The sequence below is a fragment of the Rana temporaria genome, chromosome 3 (assembly GCF_905171775.1).
Source record: "Rana temporaria chromosome 3, aRanTem1.1, whole genome shotgun sequence".
In the NCBI taxonomy this organism is placed as follows: domain Eukaryota; kingdom Metazoa; phylum Chordata; class Amphibia; order Anura; family Ranidae; genus Rana; species Rana temporaria.
In genome coordinates this window covers 306,120,287-306,148,011 of record NC_053491.1, presented here as the reverse complement: position 1 = coordinate 306,148,011, position 27,725 = coordinate 306,120,287, and the positions used below count along the sequence as shown (strand labels likewise).

The window sequence follows — 27,725 nt, the reverse complement described above, 5'->3', positions numbered from 1 at the left end:
ATGCCCGCAACTTTGAAGATTTGTTTTGCTTCACAATAAAAAATAGGACAACATAACAGTCAACTATTCACCTTCCTAAAGTCAATACTTTGTAGAGCACAGCTCCAAGTCTCTTTGGATAAATCTGAGCTTGCCACATCATACTACTGGGATTTTTTTCCATTCATCCTTGCAAAACGGCTCCAGCTCCTTCAAGTTGGATGGTTTGTGCTTGTGAACAGCAATCTTTAAAGCGGTGGTTCACCCTCCATAGCAACATTTTAGCATAAATTAAGGCATAGTAGCGCGAGCTACAGTATGCCTGTCTTGATTTTTTTAGCGCGGTACTCGCAGTGCAATCGTACATTGAAGATTCCGACTCCCCGCGGGGCATTCCTATCCAGACGGAGGATGATTGACGGCCGGCTCTGGCACGTCACGCTCCCCGAAGACAGCCGGAGTAGGTCTCGGCTCTTCACGGCGCTATACGGCGCCTGCGCACAGACTATGCGCAGGCGCTGTGAAGAGCCAAGCCTATTTCGGCTATTTCCGGAGAAGCGTGACGTGCCAGAGCCGGCCGTCAATCATCCTCCGTCTAGATAGGAACACCCATTCCCCGCGGGGAGTCGGTATCTTCAATGTACGATTGCACTGTGAGTACCGCGCTAAAAAAAAATCAAGACAGGCATACCGTAGCTCGCGCTACTATGCCTAATTTTATGCTAGGAGAAGAAAAAATTATTTATTTTTTGTTTATAGGGTGAACCCCCGCTTTAAGTCTGACCACAGATTTGCTATTGGATTGAGGTCTGGGCTTTGACTAGGCCATTCAACACATTTGACATGTTTCCCCCATTAAACCACTCAAGTGATGCTTTAGCAGTGTGTTTGGGGTCATTATCCTGCTGGAAGGGTAACCTCCGTCCTAGCCTCAAATCGCACACGGAGTGGTACAGATTTTGCTTAAGAATGTCCCTGTATTTAGCACCATCTTTCCCTCAACTCTGACCAGTTTCCCAGTCCCGACTGCTGAAAAACATCTCCACAGCATGATGCTACCACCATGTTTCACTGTGGGGATGGTGTTCTTTGGGTGATGTGTTGGGTTTGCGCCAGACATAGCGTTTTCTTTGGCCAAAAAGTTAAATTTTAGTCTCAGACCAGAGCACCTGCCTTTTCGCAAACTCAAAACGGGCCATTTTGTTTTTTTGCTGAAAGTAATGGCTTTCTTCTGGCCACTCTGCCATAAAGCCTTACTCTATGGAGTGTATGGCTTATTGTCTTTTATGTACAGATACTACACCAGATATGTAAATAACCTGTTATCAAAGCATGGGGGTGGAAAGCACTTTGGTTTTATCTGGAAGTCTGTTTTATTTCACTGAACAATAAGAGGATTGCTCAGCGCTAGATTAACTGTGTGGCAAGACTGGGCACAAATGATAGGAAATCTTATTCTCTACATTGTGACATTTTTTTTTGGGGGGGGGGGGGTGTTTACATCCACTTTAAGTTTTCCCCCAAATGGGGATTTTTCAGTGGTTTTGCAAGTACTGACTAAAATACCTTTTCAACCATCAGAAGCCACAATTCAATATTGGTCATGAAAGCTAACACTGCTGGTACACTGCAGTTTGACTAGAAGAGTTAAAGGGGTTGTAAAGGTTGGTTTTTTTTTTTTTTTTTTTTCTAAATGGGTTCCTTTAACCACTTCCCTACCGCCTCATTGTGAAATGACGGCGGCAGGAACCCCTCCTCGATCCGGGTGGACGTCATATGATCCACCTCCTACAGATCCACCTCCTGTCAGCGGTGAGGAGACCAATGTGTGTTCCCAGTACAGAGGAACACACATCGGTCTCCTCCCCTTGAGTCCCCTCCCCCCTACAGTTATAACACACCTTAGGGACACATATTAACCCCTTCCCTGCCAGTCACATTTACACAGTAAGCAATGCATATTTATGGCATTAATCGCTGTATAAATGTGAATGGTCCCAAAAACGTGTCAAAAGTGTCCGATGTGTTCGCCGCAATGTCACGGTGACAGTAAAAAAATCGCAAATCGCCGCCAATACTAGTAAAAAAATTAATAAAATAAAAATGCCATAAATCTATCACCTATTTTGTAGACGCTATAACTTTTGCGCAAACCAATCAATATATGATTATTGCGAATTTTTTTTTTTTTTTTTTTTACCAAAAATATGTAGAATACGTATCGGCCTAAACTGAGGAAAAATTTTTTTTTAATTTTTTTTTTGATATTTATTAACCTCTTGCCGACCGCGCTATAGCAAAAATACTGCTACAGCGCGGTCGAGTTACTGTGACAGGACGTCCCTGGGACGTCCTCGTGCACTTCCGCGTTTGCGCGTCCCCTGGGGCGCGCTCGCGGAAGTGTCCGTGCTCGCCGGGTCTAGAAGACCCGGCGCATCACGGATCACGGTAAATTGCCGCGAATCGCGGCTGTTTACCACGTGATCGCTCCGTCAAATGACGGAGCGATCACTTGTAAACAAACCGGCGTCATTTGATGACGCCGGTTCCTCCCTCTCCTCTCTGTACCGTTCGGTACAGTGCGAGAGGAGAGGAGAGGAGGGGGGGGAGCGCGGGGTGTCAGCAGCTGCTGTGGGCTGGATCTGTGACAACTGCAGTCACAGATCCAGCCATCCCTCCCTGTGCAATACTCTGCAATACCCCATACTCTGCCATCCCTCCCTGCGCAATACTCTGCCATACACCATACTCTGCCATCCCTCCCTGCGCAATACTCTGCCATACCCCATACTCTGCCATCCCTCCCTGCGCAATACTCTGCCATACCCCATACTCTGCCATCCCTCCCTGCGCAATACTCTGCCATACCCCATACTCTGCCATCCCTCCCTGCGCAATACTCTGCCATACCCCATACTCTGCCATCCCTCCCTGCGCAATACTCTGCCATACCCCATACTCTGCCATCCCTCCCTGCGCAATACTCTGCCATACCCCATACTCTGCCATCCCTCCCTGCGCAATACTCTGCCATACCCCATACTCTGCCATCCCTCCCTGCGCAATACTCTGCCATACCCCATACTCTGCCATCCCTCCCTGCGCAATACTCTGCCATACCCCATACTCTGCCATCCCTCCCTGCGCAATACTCTGCCATACCCCATACTCTGCCATCCCTCCCTGCGCAATACTCTGCCATACCCCATACTCTGCCATCCCTCCCTGCGCAATACTCTGCCATACCCCATACTCTGCCATCCCTCCCTGCGCAATACTCTGCCATACCCCATACTCTGCCATCCCTCCCTGCGCAATACTCTGCCATACCCCATACTCTGCCATCCCTCCCTGCGCAATACTCTGCCATCCCTCCCTGCGCAATACTCTGCCATACCCCGTTACTCTGCCATACCCCGTTACTCTGCCATACCCCGTTACTCTGCCATACCCCGTTACTCTGCCATACCCCGTTACTCTGCCATACCCCGTTACTCTGCCATACCCCGTTACTCTGCCATACCCCGTTACTCTGCCATACCCCGTTACTCTGCCATACCCCGATACTCTGCAATACCCCGATACTCTGCAATACCCCGATACTCTGCAATACCCCGATACTCTGCAATACCCCGATACTCTGCAATACCCCGATACTCTGCAATACCCCGATACTCTGCAATACCCCGATACTCTGCAATACCCCGATACTCTGCAATACCCCGATACTCTGCAATACCCCGATACTCTGCAATACCCCGATACTCTGCAATACCCCGATACTCTGCAATACCCCGATACTCTGCAATACCCCGATACTCTGCAATACCCCATACTCTGCAATACCCCGATACTCTGCGCAATACTCTGCAATACCCCAATACCCTGCGCGATACTCTGCAATACCCCAATACCCTGCGCGATACTCTGCAATACTCCGCAATACCCCCAATACTCCGCAATACCCCCAATACTCCGCAATACCCCCAATACTCCGCAATACCCCCAATACTCCGCAATACCCCAATACTCCGCAATACCCCAATACTCCGCATATATAATGTTTTGGGGTTCTATGTAATTTTCTAGCAAATAAATTGTGATTTTTCCATGTAGGAGAGAAATGTCAGAATTGGCCTGGGTGCTCCAGAACGCCTGATGGCGCTCCCTGCATGTTGGGCCTCTGTATGTGGCCACGCTGTGTAAAAGTTGCACACATGGGGTATCGCCATACTCGGGAGGAATAGCAGAATGTGTTTTGGGGTGTCATTCGTGGTATGCATATGCTGTGTGTGAGAAATAACCTGCGAATATGACAGAAACAAGTTATTTTTTTTTTTTTTTTTACAGAATTTTCGGTCGTTTTTCTTTTATAGCGCAAAAAATAAAAAACCCAGAGGTGATCTAATACCACCAAAAGAAAGCTCTATTTGTGTGAAAAAAAGGACAAAAATTTCAAATGGGTACAATGTTGTATGACGGAGTAATTGTCATTCAAATTGTGAGAGCACCGAAAGCTGAAAATTGGTCTGGTCAGGAAGGGGGTTTAAGTGCCCAGTGGTCAAGAGGTTAAATAAAAAATATTGTGTTGTATTTTTTTTTTTAATTGTCGCTCTTTTGTTTATAGCGCAAAAAATAAAAACCGCAGAGGTGATCAAATACCACCAAAAGAAAGCTCTATTTGTGGGAACAAAATGATAAAAAAATTGTTTGGGTACAGTGTAGCACGACCGGCAGGAAGGTGCGTAAGTGCCCGGTATGGAAGCGGTAAAGCTTGTGCATTGTTACCTTTTTTCCTTCAATTTCCCTTCTAAATGTTTTTTTTCTTTGTTTTCTTTGTCTGAATTTCTCACTTCCTGTTCCTCCTCAGTAAGGTGGTTCAGTAAGCTGTTCTAAATGACTTTCCACCGCTCGGATGATAATGGAAAGCTTACCGAGGAGGAACGGGAAGGGGGGGAAAAAAAACATTTAGAAGGTAAATTGAAGGAAAAGGTAAGTGAACCAACAATGCACAAGCTTCAAGGAACCTATTTATAAAATTAGGAAAATGTATTCTTACCTGAAATTTTCTTTTCCTGTAGTCCGTAGGCGGCACACCACAGGTTAAGCTTTCCCTTTAACCCCTAGAGCGGGGATATGCAATTAGCGGACCTCCAGCTGTTGCAGAACTACAAATCCCATGAGGCATAGCAAGGCTCTGACAGCCACAAGCATGACACCCAGAGGCAGAGGCATGATGGGATTTGTAGTTTTGCAACATCTGGAGGTCCGGTAATTGCATATCCCTGCCCTAGAGGAAGAAAACTAAACAAGCAGTGAGACAAGTTAAGTTAATTAATTTAAACTCAGAGTCCACCTGTCCTGCATCTATAAATTCCCCCCAAGAACACAAGCACACGTATTTTATGCAGCAATAGAGTAATTTTAATGGGAGGGAAAACCTGTGCCGCCTACGGACTACAGGAAAAGAAAATTTCAGGTAAGAATACATTTTCCTATTCCTGGGCGTCCTACGGCGGCACACCATGGGATTTGCAAAGCAGTGCAAAAGAAAGGGGAGGGACATCAATGTTTTAAGGCACCCTGAAGCACTCTTGAGCCAAAGGCCGATCCCTCGGACAATACTACGTCGATCCTGTAGTGTTTTATGAACGTGTTCGGTGAAGCCCACGTCGCCGCCTTACAGATCTGGTCCATTGGGACATGATGCCTCTCAGCCCAGGACGCAGCTGTAGATCTTGTGGAGTGAGCTTTTAATAGAAGAGGGGATTCCTTGTCTTCTAGAAGATAACAGTGTTTGATGGTGTCTCTAATCCATCTTGCTAGCGAAGATTTACTCGCTTTTTCCCCTTTGTTTGGCCCTTGGAACTGTAGGAACAGGGCTTCAGACTGCCTGAACTCCGAGGTTCTCTGTAAGTAAGTAGAGATGGTTCTCTTTACATCCAAGAGGTGTAGGCCATCCTCAGAATCATCTTTAAACACAGGCAATACAATTTCCTGATTGATATTCGAGGACGTGGAGACTTTGGGAAGGAAACCCGGCATAGTTCTTAGAACGACTGCATCCGATAGCAACCTGAGATAGGGTTCTTTGGACGACAGAGCCTGAAGCTCACTTATTCTTCTGGCGGATGTAATTGCTACCAGAAAGATACATTTGAAGGTCAGGAATCTTAAGGAAGAACTCTCCAGAGGCTCGAAGGGAGGTGATGTTAGCCTCTTTAGCACTAAGGGTAAGCTCCAGGCTGGTAAAGGTTTATGGAAGGATGGTCGTATTAATTGCTCTGAAAAACCTGCTGACGAGAGGTGTTTTTGAAAATATTCCGTTCAGGCAGGAGTTAATGGCGGTCAGCTGTACCCTTCAGACCCTTTTGGAAGCCCTCTTGGAAGAACTGCAAGAGAGACGCCACTTGCTCAGGAGTAGATTAATTCCTGGCGCACCAGGCTGAGTAGAGGGTCCACACTCTATTGTAGACCTTCAGGGTAGCAGGCTTCCTAGAGGCAAGAAGGGTAGCTATAACCTCCTGAGATAGGCCTTGAGCCGTCAAGGCTCTGAGTTCAAATTCCATGCCGCAAGCCGGAGTTTCTCGAGGTCTGGATGGAGCATCTCCGATTGAAGAAGAAGGTCCTTCTGGATGGCTAATTTCCAGACCTGATTCTTTGCCATATTCAAGGCTAGCGGGAACCATGCCCTCCTGGGCCAAAATGGCAGGATTGCTATTGCCCTCACCTTCTCGTCCCGAATTTTCTGCAGCACTTTCAGGATCATCGGAATCGGGGGAAAGATATATAGACGAAAAACTTCTTCCAGTTTATTGACAGAGCGTCTATCGCTTGCAGGTTCCCCACTCTGGATAGGGAGCAGAACTGGAGAAGCTTCTTGTTCCGAGAGTTGGCCACAGCATCCAAATCTGGCAGACCCCACATGGACGTGATCTTCCTGAAGACCAGAGGGTTCAGCTCCCACTCTCCCGGGCAGATCGAATTCCTGCTGAGCCAATCCGCTCTCACATTGTCCACTCCTCTGATGTGGATGGCCGATAGGGAAAGGAGGTTCTCCTCCGCCCAGCGCATGAGGGCACATTCCTTTTGCATGGAGGGGCTTCGTGTTCCCCCCTGTTTGTTCAGGTAGAATACTGCAGCTAAGTTGTCTGTACCTGAACAGCCTTGTGGAGAACCTTGGACTTGAAATGGATGAGCGCTTTCCTGATCGCCATGAGCTCTTTCAAATTCGATGACATTTGAAGCTCCTTCTGTGACCAGGCTTCTTGTACCCAATGATCCTCTACATGGGCACCCCAGGCTAAGCCTGAGGCATCCGAGGTGAGGACCGTCTGAATCGGAGTTATGAGAGACCTGCCCTGTAGGAAGCGTTGAGGGTGCAACCACCAAAGGAGATCCTTCTTCACTGGAAGAGAGATGTTGATATTCCTCTCCAAAGAGTCTAGGCTCTTGTCCCACTGGGTCAGAATGCAGTTCTGTAGCATCCTGAAATGAGCCCTGGCCCATGGAACAGCTTCTAAGGATGATGTCGTCATTCCTAGTATTCTAGTATTTCCTCACTGAGCAGTGATCGGTTCGTAGGAGATCTTGCACTGCCTGTTGGAGATTGGTAGCCCTCTGATCTGAGAGGAACAACTTAATTTGAAGGGTGTCTATTGTGAACCCGAGGTAGGAAATGACTGGAGTAGGGTTCAGAGAAGACTTTTTCAGGTTCACTAAGAAACCGTGGGTGTGCAGCATTTGAAGAGTCTTGCAAAGATGTTGCTTCAAGACGGCTTCTGAGGGGGCCCTGACTAGCCAGTCGTCTAGATAGGGAGTAACACATATCCCCTGTAACCGCAGAGCCGCAGTTAGGACCACCACCACTTTCGTAAAAACTCGAGGTGCCGAGGTGATGCCAAATGGCAGGCATGTGAATTGAAAATGGAGAATCTGGTGATCGAGGAGGAGAGCGATCCGAAGATATTTCCTGTGTGCTCTGAGGATAGGGGTATGCATCCTGAAGGTCGACTGACGCTAGGAAGTCTCCCTTTCCCACATTCGCGATGGAAGACCGAATTGACTCCATTCTGAATTTGCGTTTGACAAAAAACTGATTTAGATAAGACAGGTCTATTACTAGCCTCCACCCTCCTGAGGCTTTGGGTACTGGAAATATCGGGGAGTAGAGACCTTGGAATTTCTCGATCTGGAACTTTTTCTAGAGCGTGCTTTCTTATGAAGTCCTCTACCAACTCTAGAACTACTGGATTGCAGGGTTTGTTGAGCATGAACTTCTGAGGTGGGAAAGAACTCGGCTCTAGGGAGTACCCTCTTGTGATAATGTCCGTCACCCAGGAGTCCAATGACGTCTTTCGCCAGACCTGAGAGAAAAACCTCAGCCTGCCGCCCACTGGAGGAGAGGTGCTGATGGTGTCAGGATTCCTTGGGTTTAGTGAAAGGCTGCTTCTTGGCTGCTGCCGGGTCTTGCCTTTTCTTATAGTAGGATCTTCTGCCCCGAAAGGAATAGTTCCTTTTTGGGGAGTATCTGGACCTCCCATAAAACGGTTTATTAGACTTCTTATCTAAGGGAAAAGCAGCGTCTTTTTCCTCATTGTAAGATTTGAGAATATCTTTCAGATGAGGGCCAAACATAGAAGGATGAAACGGCATGTTAACAAAACTGAACTTTGATGACATGTGACACTGCTTTATCCAAAGAGCCCTTCTGGTTGCATTGGACAAAGCGAGGGATCTGGATGAAAACTTCAGAACATCCACAGGCGCATCACACAAAAATTCCGCAGCAGACTTCATCATGTCAACTCCTTTCAGCAAAGAGTCTCTGGACACTCCCTCTTCTATATCCAAAGATAATTGGCTTAGCCAGATCCTAAGAGCTCTAGCTACAGGAACTGAGGATGCCGCTACCTTGGAAGCTGCGGCTAGGTAGTTCTTTTTAGCCAGGCCATCTGCCTTGCGCTCTAATGGGTCAGACAATTTGGAGGATTCGTCTGAGGGAAATAGAGATTTTTTGACCATCCGGGCAGCCGCCAGATCAAGCTTAGGTGGATTCTCCCACTCAGATGAGTCCTTCTTAAAATAGGGTGAGAAGGCAATCTCATATCTGGGATCTGTGGAAAGTAATACAACTGATCCTTCTTTGGTCTAGCCGACACGTCCTTAGACTCTATAGTATCCTTTACTGCAGAGTAATTTAGGAAACTTATCCCTGGGCAACAAGTATAAATCGTCATCCAAATCATCGAACAATACCTCCGGACAGGATGAGGAGGCAGAACATTCCCCACAAGAGCCGGATGCAGCAGGGGACACATCTCTGAAAACTCTCTTCCTTTTCTTTTGCACCAGGGAGTCTTTAAGTTCTTTAAAGGTATTACACATTTCATCTTTGAACCAAGCTAGAAAAGAATTGGTCTGCACACTATCCGAATGATTCAAACAAGATTCACAGGTGTCTCTTGTATATGATTCTGGCAAAGGTCGTTCACATTTGCTGCACATGTTATGTCTAGACTTCCTTGTAGCTTTTCCAGAGGGAGCCATCTGGGAAAAAACAGACAGAGAAAAGGCCCCACTTCTGTAATGCAATTTGCAAGTATACAGAGAGACAAACCTTTAGACAGTGTCTTGCCTCTGACCGGCCAAGGGATCTGCTGCCTAGGCTGAGTGCAGCCATTGCAGACCCCACCGGTCAGAAAAAGGCCCCAAAACTGGAAATGACCTGGTATAGAGGGATAGACCCTGGGGATCCCACACAGCAACTCCGGCTGCCCATACATTAACCTAGCAGCGAAAGCGGTATTGCGAATTACCTTTCATTGGAAGAGTGCTTACCGCTTGTGGTCCCCATCACTGACGCGAACTCCGGCGCTTCCGGAAGTGCGTCATACCTCTGCACCGTCCTCTCCGGTGACTTCCGGTACTGCGGCGCACATACATCCTCGGTGACCATATCGTACCGGTCTTTCAGACGGGAATACATGGCGGCCTCTCACACCGGACCGAGGATTGTCGGGGTGCAGGCTGAGGGACCGGAGATAGCACCCGGTATATGGCCGCCCTTACGCTCAGCAACCCAGAAGCACCGGGTGTGAGCAACTTGCCTCACGACTTCATCTGTGGTAAGAAGAAAAGAAAAAAATACGTGTGCTTGTGTTCTTGGGGGGGAATTTATAGATGCAGGACAGGTGGACTCGCTGAGTTTAATTAATTAACTTAACTTGTCTCACTGCTTGTTTAGTTTTCTTCCTCTAGGGGTTAAAGGGAAAGCTTAACCCGTGGTGTGCCGCCGTAGGACGCCCAGGAAAAACCTTTACAACCCCTTTAACAACTTCCATACCAGGCACTTACGCACCTTCCTGCCCAAGCCAATTTTCAGCTTTCAGCACTGTCGCAATTTGAATGACAATTGCACGATCATGCTACACTGTACCCAAATGAAATTTTTATCATTTTGTTCCCACAAATAGAGCTTTCTTTTGGTGGTATTTGATCACCTCTGCGATTTTTTTTTTTTTTTTTAATTTTTTCTGCAACAACTAAAAGACCGAATTTTTGGAAAATAAGTTTTATTTTTTTCTGTAAATTGTTTTGTAAATAAGTACGTTTTTTCTTCAATTATGGGCACCGATGAGGGGCACTCATGGCATTGCTGGGCATCATTCCAGTCAGTGCCCATGTTGCCAGTCAGGGCCCATTTGTGGCATTGATTGTGTTTATTTATTTTTTGCTCTATTGAGCACCGGGGGGCACTCCCTGGTGGTCCAGTGTTGGCATCCAAGGTGGGGCTGCGCTGAAACAATCAGCGCAAACCCCACTTGTCAGGAGAGCCGCCGATCGGCTCTCCTCTACTCGCGTCTGTCAGACGCGAGTGAGGAAGAGCCGGGCAACGGCTCTTCCTGTTTACGCCGTGGTTGGGCACGGCTGATCACGTGTTAAAGAGCCTCTGCCGGAAGGCTCTTTACCGAGATCGGAGATGCAGGGTGTCACTGACACCCCGCATCACCGATCGCCGCGCTACGCGCCCCCACGGGCACGTGCCGGCATGAAATCCTGCAGGACGTCAATAGACATCCAGTCAGGATTTCACAACCACTTCCTGGACGTCAATTGACTGGGCGTGAAGTGGTTAATGAACTACAGGCATTATCTATCGGCTTTTTTTCTCTCTCTCTGGACTGGCTAGTGCTGAGGACAGACCCAGGGTTTGCCAAAGGTCTCTTCACATATGCCAAGAGATCTACAAAGTTATGTCCATTTCCAACTTGCCCTAAGGAGAGGAAATGTCATATGTCATGACGTAAAGAGATGCGTATTGCGCTATCTGGAAGTAACTAGAGAGTTTAGAAAGTCAATTCTGTTTTTTTTTTTTTTTTTGGTGATCTCGTAAGGGTTACGGAGCTTCTGAAAAAACGATTTGGAAGGAGGCTTCGGATAGCTATCCCCCGCAGGGGTAGTGGCTCATTCAGCTTGGGCTCTAGCAACGTCCTGGGCAGAACGAGCTGGGGCTTTACCAGGGCGAATCTGCAAGGCACCTCTTCACTATAGAATGGACCAGCTCTCTGAAGCAGAGCAATCGTCATGTAGGAAGGTTGTGCGTGCAGTGGTCACACCCTAGAGTAGGTGCTCGCTCATCTCCAGGTGCTGTCCTGAAAGATGTGAGAAAACCTTAGACTTGCCTGTAACGGTATTGCTACGAGTCTTTCTGGACAGCGCCGATGACTCTCCCTTGTTTATAAATGTTAATATGGTGTTCTGTTTTGCTTAAAAAAATTTGCATGGCTGGAGGTGCTCCATGACAACTGAGGTCGTGGTGGAAGTGTCAAGGCTTTTAAAGTAATGACTGCAGTGTTTCCTGGGAAGTGGGTGGAGCTGCGCTCTCTCCCAGGTGCTGTCCTGAAAGACTCGTAAAAATACAGTTGCGCCTTTTTTTATCCCTTCATGCTTGCAGGTCAAAGCAAATGCATACGAAAGTCGTGCCCGCAAATGTAAACCGTGTTTAAAGCGGATGTGCCACGGGAAAAATATATTAAAAGCCAGCAGCTACAAATACTGCAGCTGCTGACTTTTAATATAAGGACACTTACCTGTCCTGGAGTCCAGCGGTGATCGCAGCAGATGACGAGCCGATCGCTCGTCACCCTGCTGCTCCCCCCTCCATCCTCGGTGAGGGAACCAGGAAGTGAAGCGCTCCGGCTTCACTGCCCGGTTCCCTACGGCGCATGCGCGAGTCGCGCTGCGCCCGCCGATTGGCTCCCGCTGTGTGCTGGGAGCCGAGTGTTCCCAGCATACAACGGGGGGACGGACGGGAAGGAAGGAAAAAACCCGTCCTTTGCCCGTATCGTAGGGCCGGAAGTGGGTGCAGATACCTGTCTGTAGACCGGTATCTGCACCCCCCTCCCCCCTGAAAGGTGTCAAATGTGACACCGGAGGGGGGGAGGGTTCCGATCAGCGGGACTCCACTTTAGAGTGGAGATCCGCTTTAAGCCACACGTGGGGTATAGCTGCGATCGTTGAAGTGAGAGCAATAATTCTTGCACAAGACCACCTCTAATTCTAAACTGGTAACTGTTAAAAATGTTGTAAGCATCCCTGTCAGACACTGGCTGCAGGGACCTTTTCTGCCCATATTAACCCTGAAATTTATTTTGTAATTTTTTTTTTTTTTTTTTTTTTTTTTTGAGGGACTGTTTTCTTGTATTTGCCCTAAAGACTATTCCTGGTTGGTTTGATGCAGAAATATACATGTTCATTGAAAGAGCTGGTAAGATTGGTTACTTACATGAGCCCTCAAGTCCCGTGTCGTGAACACGCTGTCTTCTCGGCTGTTCTCGGCTCTTCATTGGACGATGGCAGCGCAGCCATTGGCTCCCGCTTCTGTCAATCAAATAAATGACTCAGTGCGCCAGGGGTGGGGCAGAGTGATAGTCGGCAGCCATAGCCAACAAGTGTATCACAGGCGTGTGCCCGCAAGCTAACCCCCTTGGGAGAGCGCTTACCAGAAGGGGGTTGGCTCTTGCAGGGAGGAGCTAAGACAGCCGCAAGGGACCCCAGACGATGTGGATCGTGGATCACGCTGTGCAAAATGAATTGCACAGTGGAGGCATGTATGACATGTTTATATAAAAAAATAAAATAAAAAACCTTTGCTAACCCTTTAAGGTGTTGTGTTCGTACTTCTGATATTTTGTTATATACTTTGAGCGCGGTGCCGGCAGTCTGAACTGTAATGGGATCTCTGATCACACCATTGTCTGGGTGAGTCATTTCACAAGTGTACGTGATTTTAAAGCATGATGTGTTTAGGTTATAGATAACCTATTCACATTATACAAAAAAGGCTAACTTTACTGTGTGTATTTGTCGATCCTATTGCATTTACATGACTTGTAAAGTTACCAAAGGAACGCACGTTTCCCCTAGTGGCCGGGATGCCCAAGGACGTCCTGACGTCCACCCAGGATGGCAGAGCCAGCATGTGGACGTCATGACAATAGGCGGGATGGGAAGTGGTTAAATTCAAATGTCTGCTCTATAAATGGGCTTTTCTAAAAAAAAATATATAAATCCTATACTTTTTTTTTTATTTTTTTTATTTTTTTTTTGCTGTGTTTTATTTTATTTTTTTTAATCTTCTTTTTTTAGTTCTGAGACCATTAAGGGAGCAGTCATCGGAATAGATCTGGGTACTACAAACTCATGTGTTGCTGTTATGGAAGGAAAACAGGCAAAAGTAAGTTTATTCATGAGATGTTGCTTTTGATACTTTTGGGCTGCATGTTCACATAAACACGATTCATCAATACTAAATTGTGATGACTGTCAGCTGTTGCCTGATTTACATAAAAGGTGTTTTTAAAGTTATACTAAAAACACCCTGTTTAATTTGTATTGTCCTTTACATTTCTGTATGTGGGTGGTGGCACTGTAACGATATACATCTGTCACATGACCCAGGAGTCTGTCTGCAGGGAATCCTAAACGGGAGGAGCTTCTAGTCCTCTGCTACTGGTCACATGTTCTTATCCTTTTGGAATACAGAGTAATTCATTTCAACAAACTGTTAGAAAGAAATATGGTGTGGGTGGATTTTGGCACACCTCCAGCCTGTGTCTTGGAATGAGAGGGGGGTGTTTCCTCCGTTAATCTGCATGTAATATCCTACCCCCATTGTGTTTTAGCTGGTGAGGGGGCTGTCATTTAACACTTTGTTATACACCCACATGTGTGACTTTATAGTCGCATGGGCTACTCAGATGTGATGGGGAGAAAATTCTCAGCATAGAAACTCGCGTAAAAATGAGCATGTGCAGTTGCCACCATACCGGCAAAATCCCTAGCTGAATTGGGGACATGAACAGGAGATGGAGAGCAGCAGGACCAACCAGTTCCCCCCCCCCCCCCAGAGTATGAACAGCATGTAATACATGCAACATTTGATATTTTTTTATGATGTGGGTTTGGTGATATTTTAAAAGAAACTAAGAGAAATAAGAAAGCTGACATTACTAACCTTCTAAAATATTGGTTGCCTGACTTTTCCTTTCTCACTGACATACCAGTCACTGACCTTAAACCAGTGGTTCTCAACCTGCCTAGTGCTGTGACCCCTTGATAAAATGTCTCTTCTGTTCATGGAGGGACACAGCAGCCTTTGACCTTGGGGTTATATCCGCTTCCTTCCAGGAGAGTTGGGCAGAAAAAAAGCACTTAGTGTTAACAACTTTCCTCAGTGCAGCTCCTCCCAGGGGGCGTGGCCCCCCGGGTATAACCCACACCCTGCTCTAGCAGCCTCAGTTTTTTTTTTCTCTGCCTAACGACAGGACAGGCACTCTGGAGTCCTGTACTCTGGAGATTTTTTTCTTGCAATTTTTTCGCTTTTTATTCTTTTGTTCCTGCATTTTTGAATCCTGTGATACTTCTATCAACAGCCGACTGGGTGACAGGCTGGGTCTTGACTCTTGTAGTCCCCCCATGTTCGGCCATCGAGCGTGTGCCGGCCCTCAGCTCAGCTCTGAGTCCTCCACGACAGGCCCCTTTGCTCCAGGGGCGGCCGGGGAACATCTTGTTCTAGGGCACACATATGACCGGCCTTTATGGCTTTGTCAGTGTGTCTGGCCGACAGCCATGCCGTTCTATGCGGACGTTGGTTCTGTCTGGGATACCTTCAGCCGGTGGTCGCAGGACGGGTAAGTAGTGGCCCCTTGCTTGGGTAAGGTGGTATGGCTGGAATTTTCCCCTGGGAGGTCGACTGAGGGTTTGCCCTGCTTTCCTCTCTCCCTTTAATTCCTCTCCCTCCTTTCCCATTTGGCTAGCGGCTGTGAGGGGGGGCTTTCAGGGGTCTCTTTATTTCACCGGGGCCTGTGTGTGTTCACTACAGTGTCTTTTGTGTGTATGTGCTGTGCTGTAATACTGTCACTTTGGGATTTTTAAATGCGCAACGGCCGCCATTTTGCCGTAGTCGTGCTTTATATGGCTCGGCGGCCATTTTACTGTTGTCATATGGTGTTTTTTCTATACGGCGGCCATCTTGGATTTCGTTTGGCCTCGTGTGGCTGTTTTAGCGCTCAGGAAGATCGCGAATCTCTGAGGGAACAGACAGCAGCGCGGCTGGCTTCTCAGCACGCTTCAGACTCTCAGCTCGCGCTGCACCGGGCGGGGTGGTGAGTTCCCTGGGGGCCCCCATACTCTGTAACGGCAAGGAGGTGACCGTGGGTGGTTTCTGCTTTGCAGTGGTGTGACAGCGGTGGGGCTCTATGGAGCCTGAGCCAGGTACTTCTTCCCCACACATGCCTGAGTTAGCCCTTGATGCCCCTTCCCCATCTGTTGAGGCAATTTTGGCTGCCCTGGAGGTGTTTTTTTCACCAGGTTTGAAGCAACTGGTGCCCGAATGGAGGGTAAAAAGCGCCCTCTCCCTGAGCTTGCTTCTGCGGATCCCTCGGACACAAAACAATGCCCGGCTATTGCCCCTGCCTCCGGTTCTGTAGTGTCAGAGGATGCGGGCCTGACCCACACGGACAGTGAGGATGACTCTGTTTCAGGGTCAACTACTGACAAGGAATTTGTTGGAGCTCTCTTTTCTGCGGTGCATGAAACTCAGAGGTTTTGGCGAAGGCACCAGATTTTATTTGGACAATTTATTGTACAAGGAATAGGAAACGCTGCAGAAAGTTTTTGCTTTGAGGAGGACTTTGTAAAAGACTCAGTCTCTCCTCCTGTGGACTCTCCCGTTTTCCAAATTGAGCAAAGCCACCACACGTGGAAGGGGCTCCTGCCTTTAAGGACCCTGCTGATAGAGTGGAGGCTGTGGCCTGCTCACTATTCACTGTAGTGGGTTTGGCGGTGAGGCCGGTTTTGACTGGGACTCTAGTGTCAGACTGACTGAAAGGGCGAAGCTCCTGCTGCAGAAGCTGGAGGCACAGGATGCTTCCGAGACCTGTAAGGACCTGGCTGAACGGTTGGTTCAGGGTCTGATGTTCGTCTGTGAGTCGGTTCTGGATACGCTCCCCTTGCTTTCCAGGGCCTCTGCCTATGCGGTGGTATTGCGCCGCCTTGTGTGGCTGAAATACAGGTCTGCGGACCAATCCTCAAAGGCCTTGGTGGATTTACCCTTTATGGTTGAGTGGCTTTTTGGGTCATCCCTGGATGACATCATTAAGGATGCCACGGGTGGTAAGAGCACGCTGCTTCCACAGTCTGGGAAGGGCAAGGAGCCTCGCCGAGGGCCCTCCTTTTCTACCCCCAAGCGTTTTTTTTTTTCGTGCGTCCAGCACGGCGGGTAAAAATCTGCATGGCGCTGAGGGGCAGAGGCGCGCCTGGTACCGCAAGCCTGTGGACAAACCTGCTTCCGCATGTAGGTCTGCCCCCGCCCGTGTCTCGGGCCGACTTCGCGAATTCACGGCTCGGTGGAGGTTTCTTCTTTCTGACCGTTGGGTTTGCGACGTAGTTTCCTCAGGGTACAAGATAGTTTCTCTCTTGTCCACCAAATGGATTCTTTCCCCTAATCGTCTTTCAGGACAGCCACCTGAGAGACCTTGGCTCCTCCCCTCTGTTGGAAACACCGCGCCAGCCCATAAATTTCCTCCTCCCCTGCTGGTCCTCAGTTATTTGTGTTTCCTCCAGAGGGGAGACACCATAGGAACAAGCCAGGAGAGCCAAGGGAGGCTCAGGCAAGACGGTCCTGAAAGGGAGCAGGGGCTCTCTGGACAAAAGAGACAGGTACTAACCTGAAAGACAGCCACCCTCACATCCCTGAGCGCAGGTGTAAGTCGGGGGGGCTCCGGTTTTTGTATGCACCGAGTGCGGTGTGAGGAGGTACAGCCAGCGTCCTAGACCAGCGTGTGTGGCTGCCGGAGGAATGGGGATTCCAGACGCGCAAGCCACGCTGTGTACTAGGACCGCTCGGAGCCGATGGCGGGTGACGTCATTCAGGCACGGGGGCGGGTACTTCCGGGTTCGCGGCTTCCGGTTCCGGGCGCGAAACTCAAAAACGGAGCCAGGCAATGGCTGGAGGGAGCTGCATAGACGCTGTAGAGACAGCACACGCGGCGCTGGTGACACAGACATGTCGGAAGCAGAGGGGAAAGATGTTGCTCCAGCAGAGACCAGCTCCAGCCACAGCAAGGTAAGGGGAACCTAGGGTGGATTTCCCCTCTCCTAAAAAATAGCCTACCATCCCTCTACACCCCCCAGGGTAATAGGGAGGGGGAGGTGGGTTAACCCCTCAGTGTCAGAGGGTGATTCATAGGGCCCCTAGTGTGGTAAGCCCATATGAAGACACTGCGCACCTGCCGTGAGCAGGGGGAAGGCTACGGTACTAATCATGGGGTATATATTTTTCGCTTGTGTCTTTCAGAAAACTGACAAAGACAAGAATACCCACAGTACAAAGAAAGTCCATCCTGTAAAGTCACACTTAGGGAGTCATGGAAAAAGGCTATTTGTAGTGACTGTATTGATAAGTTAGTACAGGAGCACACTGCGGAACAAAGTGATTTGGCATCATCAGTTAAAGAACTTTCTAATACCTTTGGGTCATTCAAAACATTTTTTGAAAACTTCCAGATCCCGCAGCTTCAGTCAGCTCCTCCTGTACAGGCAAAAACATCAGTCCCGGGAGTAAGACCTTCCACTAGTGCAGGCCCTTCAAGAGTTCCTAGTGAGGAGCTAGAAGAGGAACCTGACAGCGCAGTGTCCGGTTCACAGGAATCAGAGGAGGAGGCTCGGGAAGGTGATTCCAGGAAGCCCTCCCGCTACAAGCTCTCCTTGGAGGATGTAGACCACCTATTGGAAGCTATTTATGCCACTCTGGGTATTCAAACAGAGAAAAAACCATTATCATTGCATGACCAAATGTATGAGGGTTTAGGCGACCAGGAAAGTAAAAATTTCCCAGTGCATGATGTCTTGATCGAAGCAATTAAAAAAGAATAAAGTGACAAGTGCTTTTGCGCTAAAATGGATCCTAAATGAGTGAATCCACCAAAAATATATAGTGCAGCAAAACCTAATTATGTTTACATGACATAAAACAGGAATATAAATAAATGGTGATTCTGCGCAACATATCACACTAATGGAATAGTGATATCACATAAGCAAGATAAATGTAAGAGCTGACAAATAATCAGCATATAGTATTAAATGCAAAGAGAATAGTGAGTCCAAATATAAATATATATATATACTCAAATAGTGAATAGTGAGTCCAAAATATATAATACTCATAAGGCGAATGTGCAAAAATATATAAAGAATATTGTGCAAAAAAAAAACGGAATGGAAGTTCAATCCCAATAGTAAACACAAATCAGCTGTCAGGGCAGATATTCTGAATGCACTGGATGAAGGTGAGCACCAGCTCTATGGTGTGAGTGCACGGCCGTGCGATAGAAGATAAACCAGATCCCTGGCTGAGCTCCCGGGACTCTTACCTCTCAGCCCTCCTAAATGGGCATTGATGTACAGGTCACTCGCAGCCTTCTATGGGTGGTCCCTGATGTTTCCTCTCTTAATCTGATGGATCCTTCCTTAATTGGGACAGATGCTCCTCGAAACCAGATGGATGATGTGGGTTATAGGGGAGAGAGAGAGAGAGGGGACTCCCATAGTGAGGTAACGTTTGGTGCAGGTAAAATATGTTTATTGAGGAAAAACCTGCACTTACATTAAAAGAAAAATAAAAGTGCAACGAGGAAACAAACAAGCGGCGTTTGAATCGCCAGCTTACGTCACTCCGGGTGTACGTCCTCCAATTCCTACGCGTTACGACACCACGTGTCTTCGTCTGGGGAAAAATTTTCCCCAGACGAAGACACGTGGTGTCGTAACGCGTAGGAATTGGAGGACGTACACCCGGAGTGACGTAAGCTGGCGATTCAAACGCCGCTTGTTTCCTCGTTGCACTTTTATTTTTCTTTTAATGTAAGTGCAGGTTTTTCCTCAATAAACATATTTTACCTGCACCAAACGTTGCCTCACTATGGGAGTCCCCTCTCTCTCTCTCCCCTATAACCCACATCATCCATCTGGTTTCGAGGAGCATCTGTCCCAATTAAGGAAGGATCCATCAGATTAAGAGAGGAAACATCAGGGACCACCCATAGAAGGCTGCGAGTGACCTGTACATCAATGCCCATTTAGGAGGGCTGAGAGGTAAGAGTCCCGGGAGCTCAGCCAGGGATCTGGTTTATCTTCTATCGCACGGCCGTGCACTCACACCATAGAGCTGGTGCTCACCTTCATCCAGTGCATTCAGAATATCTGCCCTGACAGCTGATTTGTGTTTACTATTGGGATTGAACTTCCATTATGTTTTTTTTTTGCACAATATTCTTTATATATTTTTGCACATTCGCCTTATGAGTATTATATATTTTGGACTCACTATTCACTATTTGAGTATATATATATTTATATTTGGACTCGCTATTCTCTTTGCATTTAATACTATATGCTGATTATTTGTCAGCTCTTACATTTATCTTGCTTATGTGATATCACTATTCCATTAGTGTGATATGTTGCGCAGAATCACCATTTATTTAAATTAAAAAAGAATGGCAGAAACCAGAAAGGAAACCATTCTTTTCCAAAGCTTTGAAAAGACGATTTCCATTTTCGGATGACCCATCCTCAATTTGGAATAAAACGCCAAAGCTGGATGCTGCCTTTTCTCAAGTTTCAAGGCACACAGACCTAGCTTTTGAGGACATGGGCATTCTATCCGAACCAATGGATAAGAAAATGGATTCATTACTAAAAAAGTCCTGGGACTCCACGCTGGGTAGTTTAAAACCAGCAATGGCAGTCACCGTGGTAGCCAGGAACATGGAATTTTGGCTGAACCAGATTCAGGAGCACATTGAGGAGGAGACGGCAAAAGACCAAATCCTAGCCTCATTTCCCACATTGTTGAGAGGCATAGCTTATATTGCAGACGCCTCAGCTGAACTGGTACGGATGGCAGCTAGATCGTCTGCATTAGCTAACTCAACCAGGAGGGCCTTATGGTTAAAGACGTGGCAGGGGGACTGCGCGTCTAAAACCAAATTATGCGGCATCCCATTCACAGGGGACCTGCTCTTTGGGCCGGGATTAGAAAAAGTGCTGGACCGTACAGCGGACAAGAAAAAAGCGTTTCCGCTGAAACGCAAAGCACCCTGGAGTCAGCCACAGCAGACCAAAAAGAAACAAGAGGTAGTAGTGGAGGTCCCCAAAAAAGAAAGGGGACTTGGGTTCTACTCCCACATTTTTGGAGTACTAAAACCCACGGGGAAGGTCAGACCAATCTTAAACCTAAAACCCCTCAACCTATCCATAACCTACAAGAGGTTCAGAATGGACTCAATTTACTCAGTGAAAGCCCTACTACCTCCAAACTGTTTCCTGGTCTCCTTAGATCTAAAGGACGCCTACTTACACGTTCCAATACACAGGGACCACAAACAGTTCCTGAGATTGGCGATAGAGACGGGAAACAGAACCTTACATTTACAATTCCAGGCCTTACCCTTCGGCCTCTCTTCCTCACCCAGAATCTTCACCAAGATTCTGGCGGAAGCCCTGGCACCCTTGCGAGTCCAAGGCATTTCCATCATTGCATATCTGGACGATCTGCTGCTGTTCGCAGAAACCCCAGAGAGGTTGCAAAAGAACCTCGAGACCACACAGATCTTTTTGAAAGATCTAGGGTGGTTAATAAATGTGGAAAAATCAAATCTAAAGCCCACACAACAGATAACATACTTGGGGTACGTGATAGACTCTGTACAGCAAAGGATTTTTCTACCCAAAGAGAAGATAGAAAAGATCCAAAAAGAAACAAAGGCAATTCAGGTGAATTCACCATGTACCATCAGACAGATCATGTCAACACTGGGGCTGCTAACATCGGCAATCCCAGCTGTTCAATGGGCAGCCTTACATTTCCGACCACTGCAAGTGTTCCTTCTAGAGGTTTGGGACCACAGGCAGGAGTCCTTAGACACCCAGGTTCGAATACCGACACAGGTAAAAAGAACCCTTTGGTGGTGGAGGACGGTGGAAAACTTGACCATAGGTTGGCTGTGGACACTTCCCATTTCCCAAATCCTTACCACGGACGCAAGTGGGATAGGATGGGGAGCACATCTAGGCTCCCAAGTAACCCAAGGGATTTGGAAAGGGGAAGAGAGGAGGAGATCCTCCAATTGGAAAGAGTTGAAGGCAGTGGGGCTTGCACTTCAATTCTTCCAGGGACAACTGAAGGGACATCATGTTCAAATAAGATCCGACAACGCTTCAGTTATTGCCTATGTAAACAAGCAGGGTGGAACAAGGAGCGGAACCCTGTGGGCATTAGCGAAAGAAATCCTGACATGGGGAGAAAGGAATATTCTCTCGCTATCAGCAATCCACCTAAAAGGGGATTTAAACACAGTAGCGGATTTCCTCAGCAGAATTCAGCTGAAGGAAAGCGACTGGGAACTAAATCAGGAGGTGTTCAGGCAGATCACACTAAAATGGGGAACACCTCAAGTGGATTTATTTGCATCCAAGAAGAACAAAAAGGTCAAGACCTTCTTCTCACTAAACAGAGAGGACGGAGCAATAGGAGTGGATGCTTTAGCACAAAGGTGGACTTTCAGGACATGTTATGCCTTTCCTCCACCCGTATTAATTCCACAAGTATTACGGAAACTGCGTGCAGAGAAAACCAACCTGATTCTCATAGCACCTCACTGGCCCAAGAGACCATGGTTCTCTTTACTGAAAGAGCTAGCTATAGAACCCCCCTGGTTGTTGCCAGTCCAGGAGGATCTACTCTCCCAAGGCCCAGTATACTGCCCCCAAGTGGAAAAGTGGAACTTGGCCGCGTGGTTTCTGAGGAGCAACTGCTGAAAGCAAAGGGTTTCTCAAACCACTTAATTGCGACTCTACTGAAAAGCAGAAAGTTAGAGACACGCAAAATTTATGAAAAGGTATGGAAGTGCTTTGGCAAATGGTGCACAGAAAACTCCTTTAATACAGAGTTCAGTGGCCGTCCTAGAATTTTTACAAAAGGGAGTAGAAAAAGGACTAAGCCTTAGTACGCTAAAAGGTCAAGTATCCGCACTGTCAGTGTTCCTAGAGGAAAGGCTAGCATCTGACCCATGGATAGTCAGATTCTTCAGATCCTTGAGCCGACCGAGACCTATTCAAACCTCGGTCTTCCCGAAATGGGACCTGTCCTTGGTACTACAAGCTTTGACAGCCAAACCTTTTGAGCCTTTGGAAGATTGCAATCTAAAGACGCTGACACTAAAAGCAGTCTTTTTGGTGGCAATCACCACTGCAAGACAGGGCCTCTAACTCACAGACCCATCGATCAGACCCCCCTTTTTTCAGATCTTCGCAGATCGTATAATTTTTAAATTGGATCCGGGATTCCTGCCTAAAGTAATCTCAAGGTTCCATAGAGAACAAGAAATTATATTACCTTCATTTTGTCTGAACCCTTCCAGAGAACAGGAAGTGAAATTCCATAGCTTAGACGTCAGGAGATGCGTCTTGCATTATTTAGAAGTGACTAAAACTTTAAGGAAAACGGACTCTTTATTTATTTTGCATTCTGGAGCTAGACAAGGACATAGCTACCAGGCGCACTATAGCTAGATGGTTAAAAGAAGCCATTGAAAAAGCTTACAGTTTAGGAGGCATACCGATCCCAGAGGGTATCAAAGCGCACTCCACAAGGTCTATGGCAGCCTCACAGGCAGAGAGAGCTGGAGCAACGCCGGAGCAGATCTGTAAAGCGGCGACATGGTCCAGTTTTGCCACCTTCGTAAGACACTATAGGGTGGATCTTTGGTCAGCTAAGGATCAGACCTTTGGACGTAAGGTCTTACAAGCTGTGGTCCCGCCCTAGGGTAAGTGCTCGGTTATCCTCTCATGTGGCTGTCCTGAAAGACGATTAGGGGAAAAACGAAGTTACTTACTGGTAACGTTCTTTCCCGTAGTCTTTCAGGACAGCCGGGTAACCCACCCAAAGGTATGTATAAGATTTCCTTACAGGAATTGTGATATGGTTAACGATGTGTATCATGTTTTCTTGTGTCTCCCCAGCAACTGGAGGTGCTCTAAAAGAACTGAGGACCAGCAGGGGAGGAGGAAATTTATGGGCTGGCGCAGTGTTTCCAACAGAGGGGAGGAGCCAAGGTCTCTCAGGTGGCTGTCCTGAAAGACTACGGGAAAGAACGTTACCAGTAAGTAACTTCGTTTTTCCTTCCAACCTCCAGCTTCCTCCAGAACGCCGGCTGGCTCTGGCGGGGGCTGTCCAGGATCTTCTGGTCAGGGGAGTGATTGTGCCAGTCCCCTCACAGGAAAGGTTTCAGGGGTTTTACTCCAATCTGTTTGTGGTCCCCAAGAAGGAAGGGGTCCGTCCAATCCTGGACGTCAAGGCCCTCAATTGTTTTGTCAAGGTACAAAAATTCAGGATGGAGTCGATTCGCTCGGTGATGGCGGCACTCCATCAGGGGGACTTCATAGCTTCCTTGGATATCATGGACGCGTATCTGCATGTTCCCATTTGCACAAAGCACCAGAGATTCTGCGCTTTGCTGTCGGCAGGACCGCTTTCAATTTGTGGCCCTCCCGCTCGCCTGGCATCGGCACCACGGGTTTTTACCAAGGTGCTCGCCCCGATACTGGCCCTGCTAAGGCAGCGAGGAATTGCTATCGTGGGATATCTGGACGACCTTCTCCTGAGAGCTTGCTCAGGGTTAGAGGAGGACGTGTCTATCACGTGTCAGACTCCAAGAGTTCGGCTGGCTTCTGAATATCCAGAAGTCGGTGTTCCATCCCAGAGACTGGAATACCTGGGGCTAGTCCTGGATTGTGCGAAAGCGTGGGTTTTCCTCCCGACGAAGAAACTGAAGTCCCTGCGATCTGCTGTGCAGCAGTTGTCGGCCCAGAAGTGGTTGTCTCTTCGATTCTGCATGAGAGTTCTGGGTCTGATGGTGGCCTCTTTTTTTGAGGTGGTCCTACATGCCAATTCCACACCAGGGAGCTACGGAGGGAAATACTGTCTTGTTGGGACCAGCTCCCGTCATCTCTGGATTCCCAGATTCAGTTGACCCATCTGGTCAAGTCTTCCCTGGTGTGGTGGCTGACATCTCCGGTGCTTCGGACCGGGAAGTAATTTCTACCGTGCCGCTGGACAGGGGTCACAACGGATGCCAGCCTCTCCATTTGGGGTCAATATTCTGCAGCTCCGAGCGATCAAGCTGTGCCTTGCCAGGTGGTCCCTGGATCTGCAGGGCCGACTGGTCAGGATCCGGCCCGACAACGCCACGGCCGTGGCGTACGTCAACCATCGGGGGGGCAGACCGAGTTCAGCTGCGGCGACGGAGGTCGCGCACATCCTTCGGTGGGCCGAAAGGTCCGTTCTGGTTCTGTCGGCCGTGTACATTCCTGGGGGTTTCAAAATTGGCAGGTCGACTACCTGAGTCGCCAAAAGCTGGACCAAGGAGAATGGTCACTTCACCCGGAGGTGTTTCACAGCCTATGCCAAAAGTGGGGCATTTAAGACGTGGACCTTCTAGCGTCCCGTCTCATCGGAAGGTGCCACGGTTCGTGGCCAGGTCGAAGGACCCGTGGGCGGACACGTCAGACTTGTTGGGTCTTGGGGGTCACTATCGCCTAATTTACGCCTTCCCTCCTCCTGAAGCTTCTTCCTCGCCTGCTGCGCAGAGTGGAAGCCATAGGGAATCCAACAATCCTGTTCGCTTCAGGCTGGCCGCACCGCTCCTGGTACGCAGATCTGGTGCATCTGGTGGCAGACACCCCTGGCGTCTACCCCTGAGAGAAGATCTTCTGTCTCAGGGTCCGATCTTCCATCCTGTTTTACAGTCTCTGGCTTTAACGGCGTGGCTGTTGTGAGCCAGGTGTTGTAGGACCGGGGCCTGTCGGGCTCGGTGGTTTCTACCTTGCTGTGTGCACGGAAGTCTACTCCACGTAGGATTTCCCATCGTATGTGGAAGACCTGCGTCTCTATGTGTGAAGCGGCACCCCCGTACGTACGGGGTGTCCCGGATTCTGCTGTTTTTACAGCGGGGAGTGGATCAGGCTCTCGCCTTGAGTGCGGTTATGAGTCGGATTTCAGCTCTGGCTGTTTACTTTCAGCGACCTTTGCCAGTGCACCCCTTGGTGCGCTCGTTTGTGCAGGGGGTCTGGCATGTGGCCCCTCCTGTGCGCCCTCCACTGCTCCCATGGGACTTGGTCCTCTCGGTGCTTCATGATGCTCCCTTTTGAGGACGTTCGGAAGATCCCTTTGTTGACTCTGTCACAAAAGGTGTTTTTTTTTCTGGTTGCCATTGCATAGATCAGATGGGTGTCTGAACTGGCGGCCTTGTCCCGCAAGGCTCCCTACGTGGTCATCCATGAGGATGAGATGGTGCTGCGACCGCTGACTTTTCTCCCAAAGATCGTTTTCGGCCTTCCACATTAATGTGGACATTGTTGTTCCATCCTTATGTCCTCAGCCGAAGAACCCGAAGGAGACCACTTTACATTCCCTGGATGTGGTTCGGGCTCTTCGTGTGTGTTTATCTGCTACGGCTCTGTTCCGGAAGTCGGACTCACTGTTTGTGTCAGTGTCGGGTACTGAAAAGAGTCTGGCGGTCTCGTCGGCCACCATTTCTAGGTGGATCCGTCAGGTGGTGCTTCAGGCCTGTGCCCTAAAGGGGCGGGCGCCTCCCTTTCAGGTTTACGGCGCATTCGACCAGGGCGATCGGTGCCTCTTGGGCTTTCCGACATCAAGCCTCTGTGTTACAGGTGTGTAAGGCAGTGTCCTGGTCGTCGGTCCACGCTTTTTAAAGTTTTACAAGGTGGACGTGAGTGCATCTTCTGATGCCTCCTTCGGCCGCAAGGTGTTACAGGCGGCAGTTTAAGGTTGGAGTTCCTCCATTGAGTAACTCCGGTTTTTGTTTGGGGTGTAGGCTTGATTGCTGTTTTTCCCACCCCTCGACTTTTTTGACACTGCTTGGGGACATCCCTAAGGTCAAAGGCTGCTGTGTCCGTCCATTAACTCAGAGAATGTCAAGGCATGTCAGGGGAAGTAATGTACCTTGGCGGCCTGCCGTCGACTCACGGCGGGTCCTCCTCCACATGCCACCTCTCCCATACCAGATCGTGGTCCTCCAGTTTGTCCCGGATCCTAGCCGTCATTTTTTTTCCATGAGCTCTACATCTTTGACCCTAGCATAAAGGGCTTCTTGGGGTGGGGGGGGTGGTTTCTTCCAATGAAGTGCTATCAGGCACCTCGCAGCTGTGGTTATGTGTCTCAGCAGTTTCTTATAGGGTTTGGCTATGCAAGGTTGGGATAGGCCCAGCAAGAATGGCTTCGGGGAGAGGGGTATGGGCACCTCGAAGAGGCGAGATAGGAGCTCTTGAGTTTGAGTCCAGAACGGGACAATCAGGGGGCATGTCCAGTATAGATGGAACAATGTGCCCTTGGCTTGGTTACAGCGCCAGCACCGGTCAGAGGTGGAAGGGTAAATCTTGTGGAGGACGTCCGGGGTCAGGTACCAAAAGAACAGCACTTTATACGTATTTCCTTATAGAGGGTGCATATCGAACTCTTAGCCGCCTGCCTCCAAACCGCCCTCCACTCCACTGATCTCAACACTTCCTGGTTGACTGTTTCCTTATAACCATGGTACTGGGAGATTTTCACGGTGGTCTAAGCTGTCATTACTGTGTGTCTAAAATTTCTCAGAACCAATCCGATTCATTTTAAAAACAAAACACTGCCCTGGATTTGTTTGTTTTTGTTCTTTGAGTCTTCTGGACTCACCTCTAACCCGGAACTTCATGTATGTACCTTTAAAACCGAAAGTGAAACTAGAGGCACATTGCATGATAGATTAAATTCAATTTTTAATCATTTTTAAAAGGAATCGGTTAACTTTTATGTCTCTATACCCAATAAACAGTCATTTCAGCAAAAAAAAAATTTCCTTTAGTGACCCTTTAATCAGAAGCATTCTGTACAGAAAATACCTAAGATTAAAGTACAATTGTACTCGAGACGAAGATTTTAAGAAAAGCTAATTTTGTTCTACGAATGTCTGTCTAAGGATAGGAGGCTATACCAAAACAGAACATACAACAAAGTAAGGTTACAAGATGGGAATGCACTGATTTACAAACCAAGGAAAGAAACAAAACTAAGGACAACTAGAATAGTAACCAGATACAATAGACAACATGATAAAATCTGT

At 48.1% G+C, this 27,725-nt stretch overlaps 1 protein-coding gene across 2 annotated transcripts in view; it reads left to right on the top strand.

Annotated features, from left to right (window-relative positions):
• HSPA9 (heat shock protein family A (Hsp70) member 9) overlaps positions 1 to 27,725 on the top strand; it is a 414,391-nt gene that overhangs the window by 73,468 nt on the left and 313,198 nt on the right. For both annotated transcript variants that reach the window (XM_040344789.1, XM_040344788.1), the window contains one exon: positions 13,630 to 13,717. In XM_040344789.1, the coding sequence (XP_040200723.1) occupies positions 13,630 to 13,717 (88 nt within the window). The remainder of the gene's footprint in view (positions 1 to 13,629; positions 13,718 to 27,725) is intronic.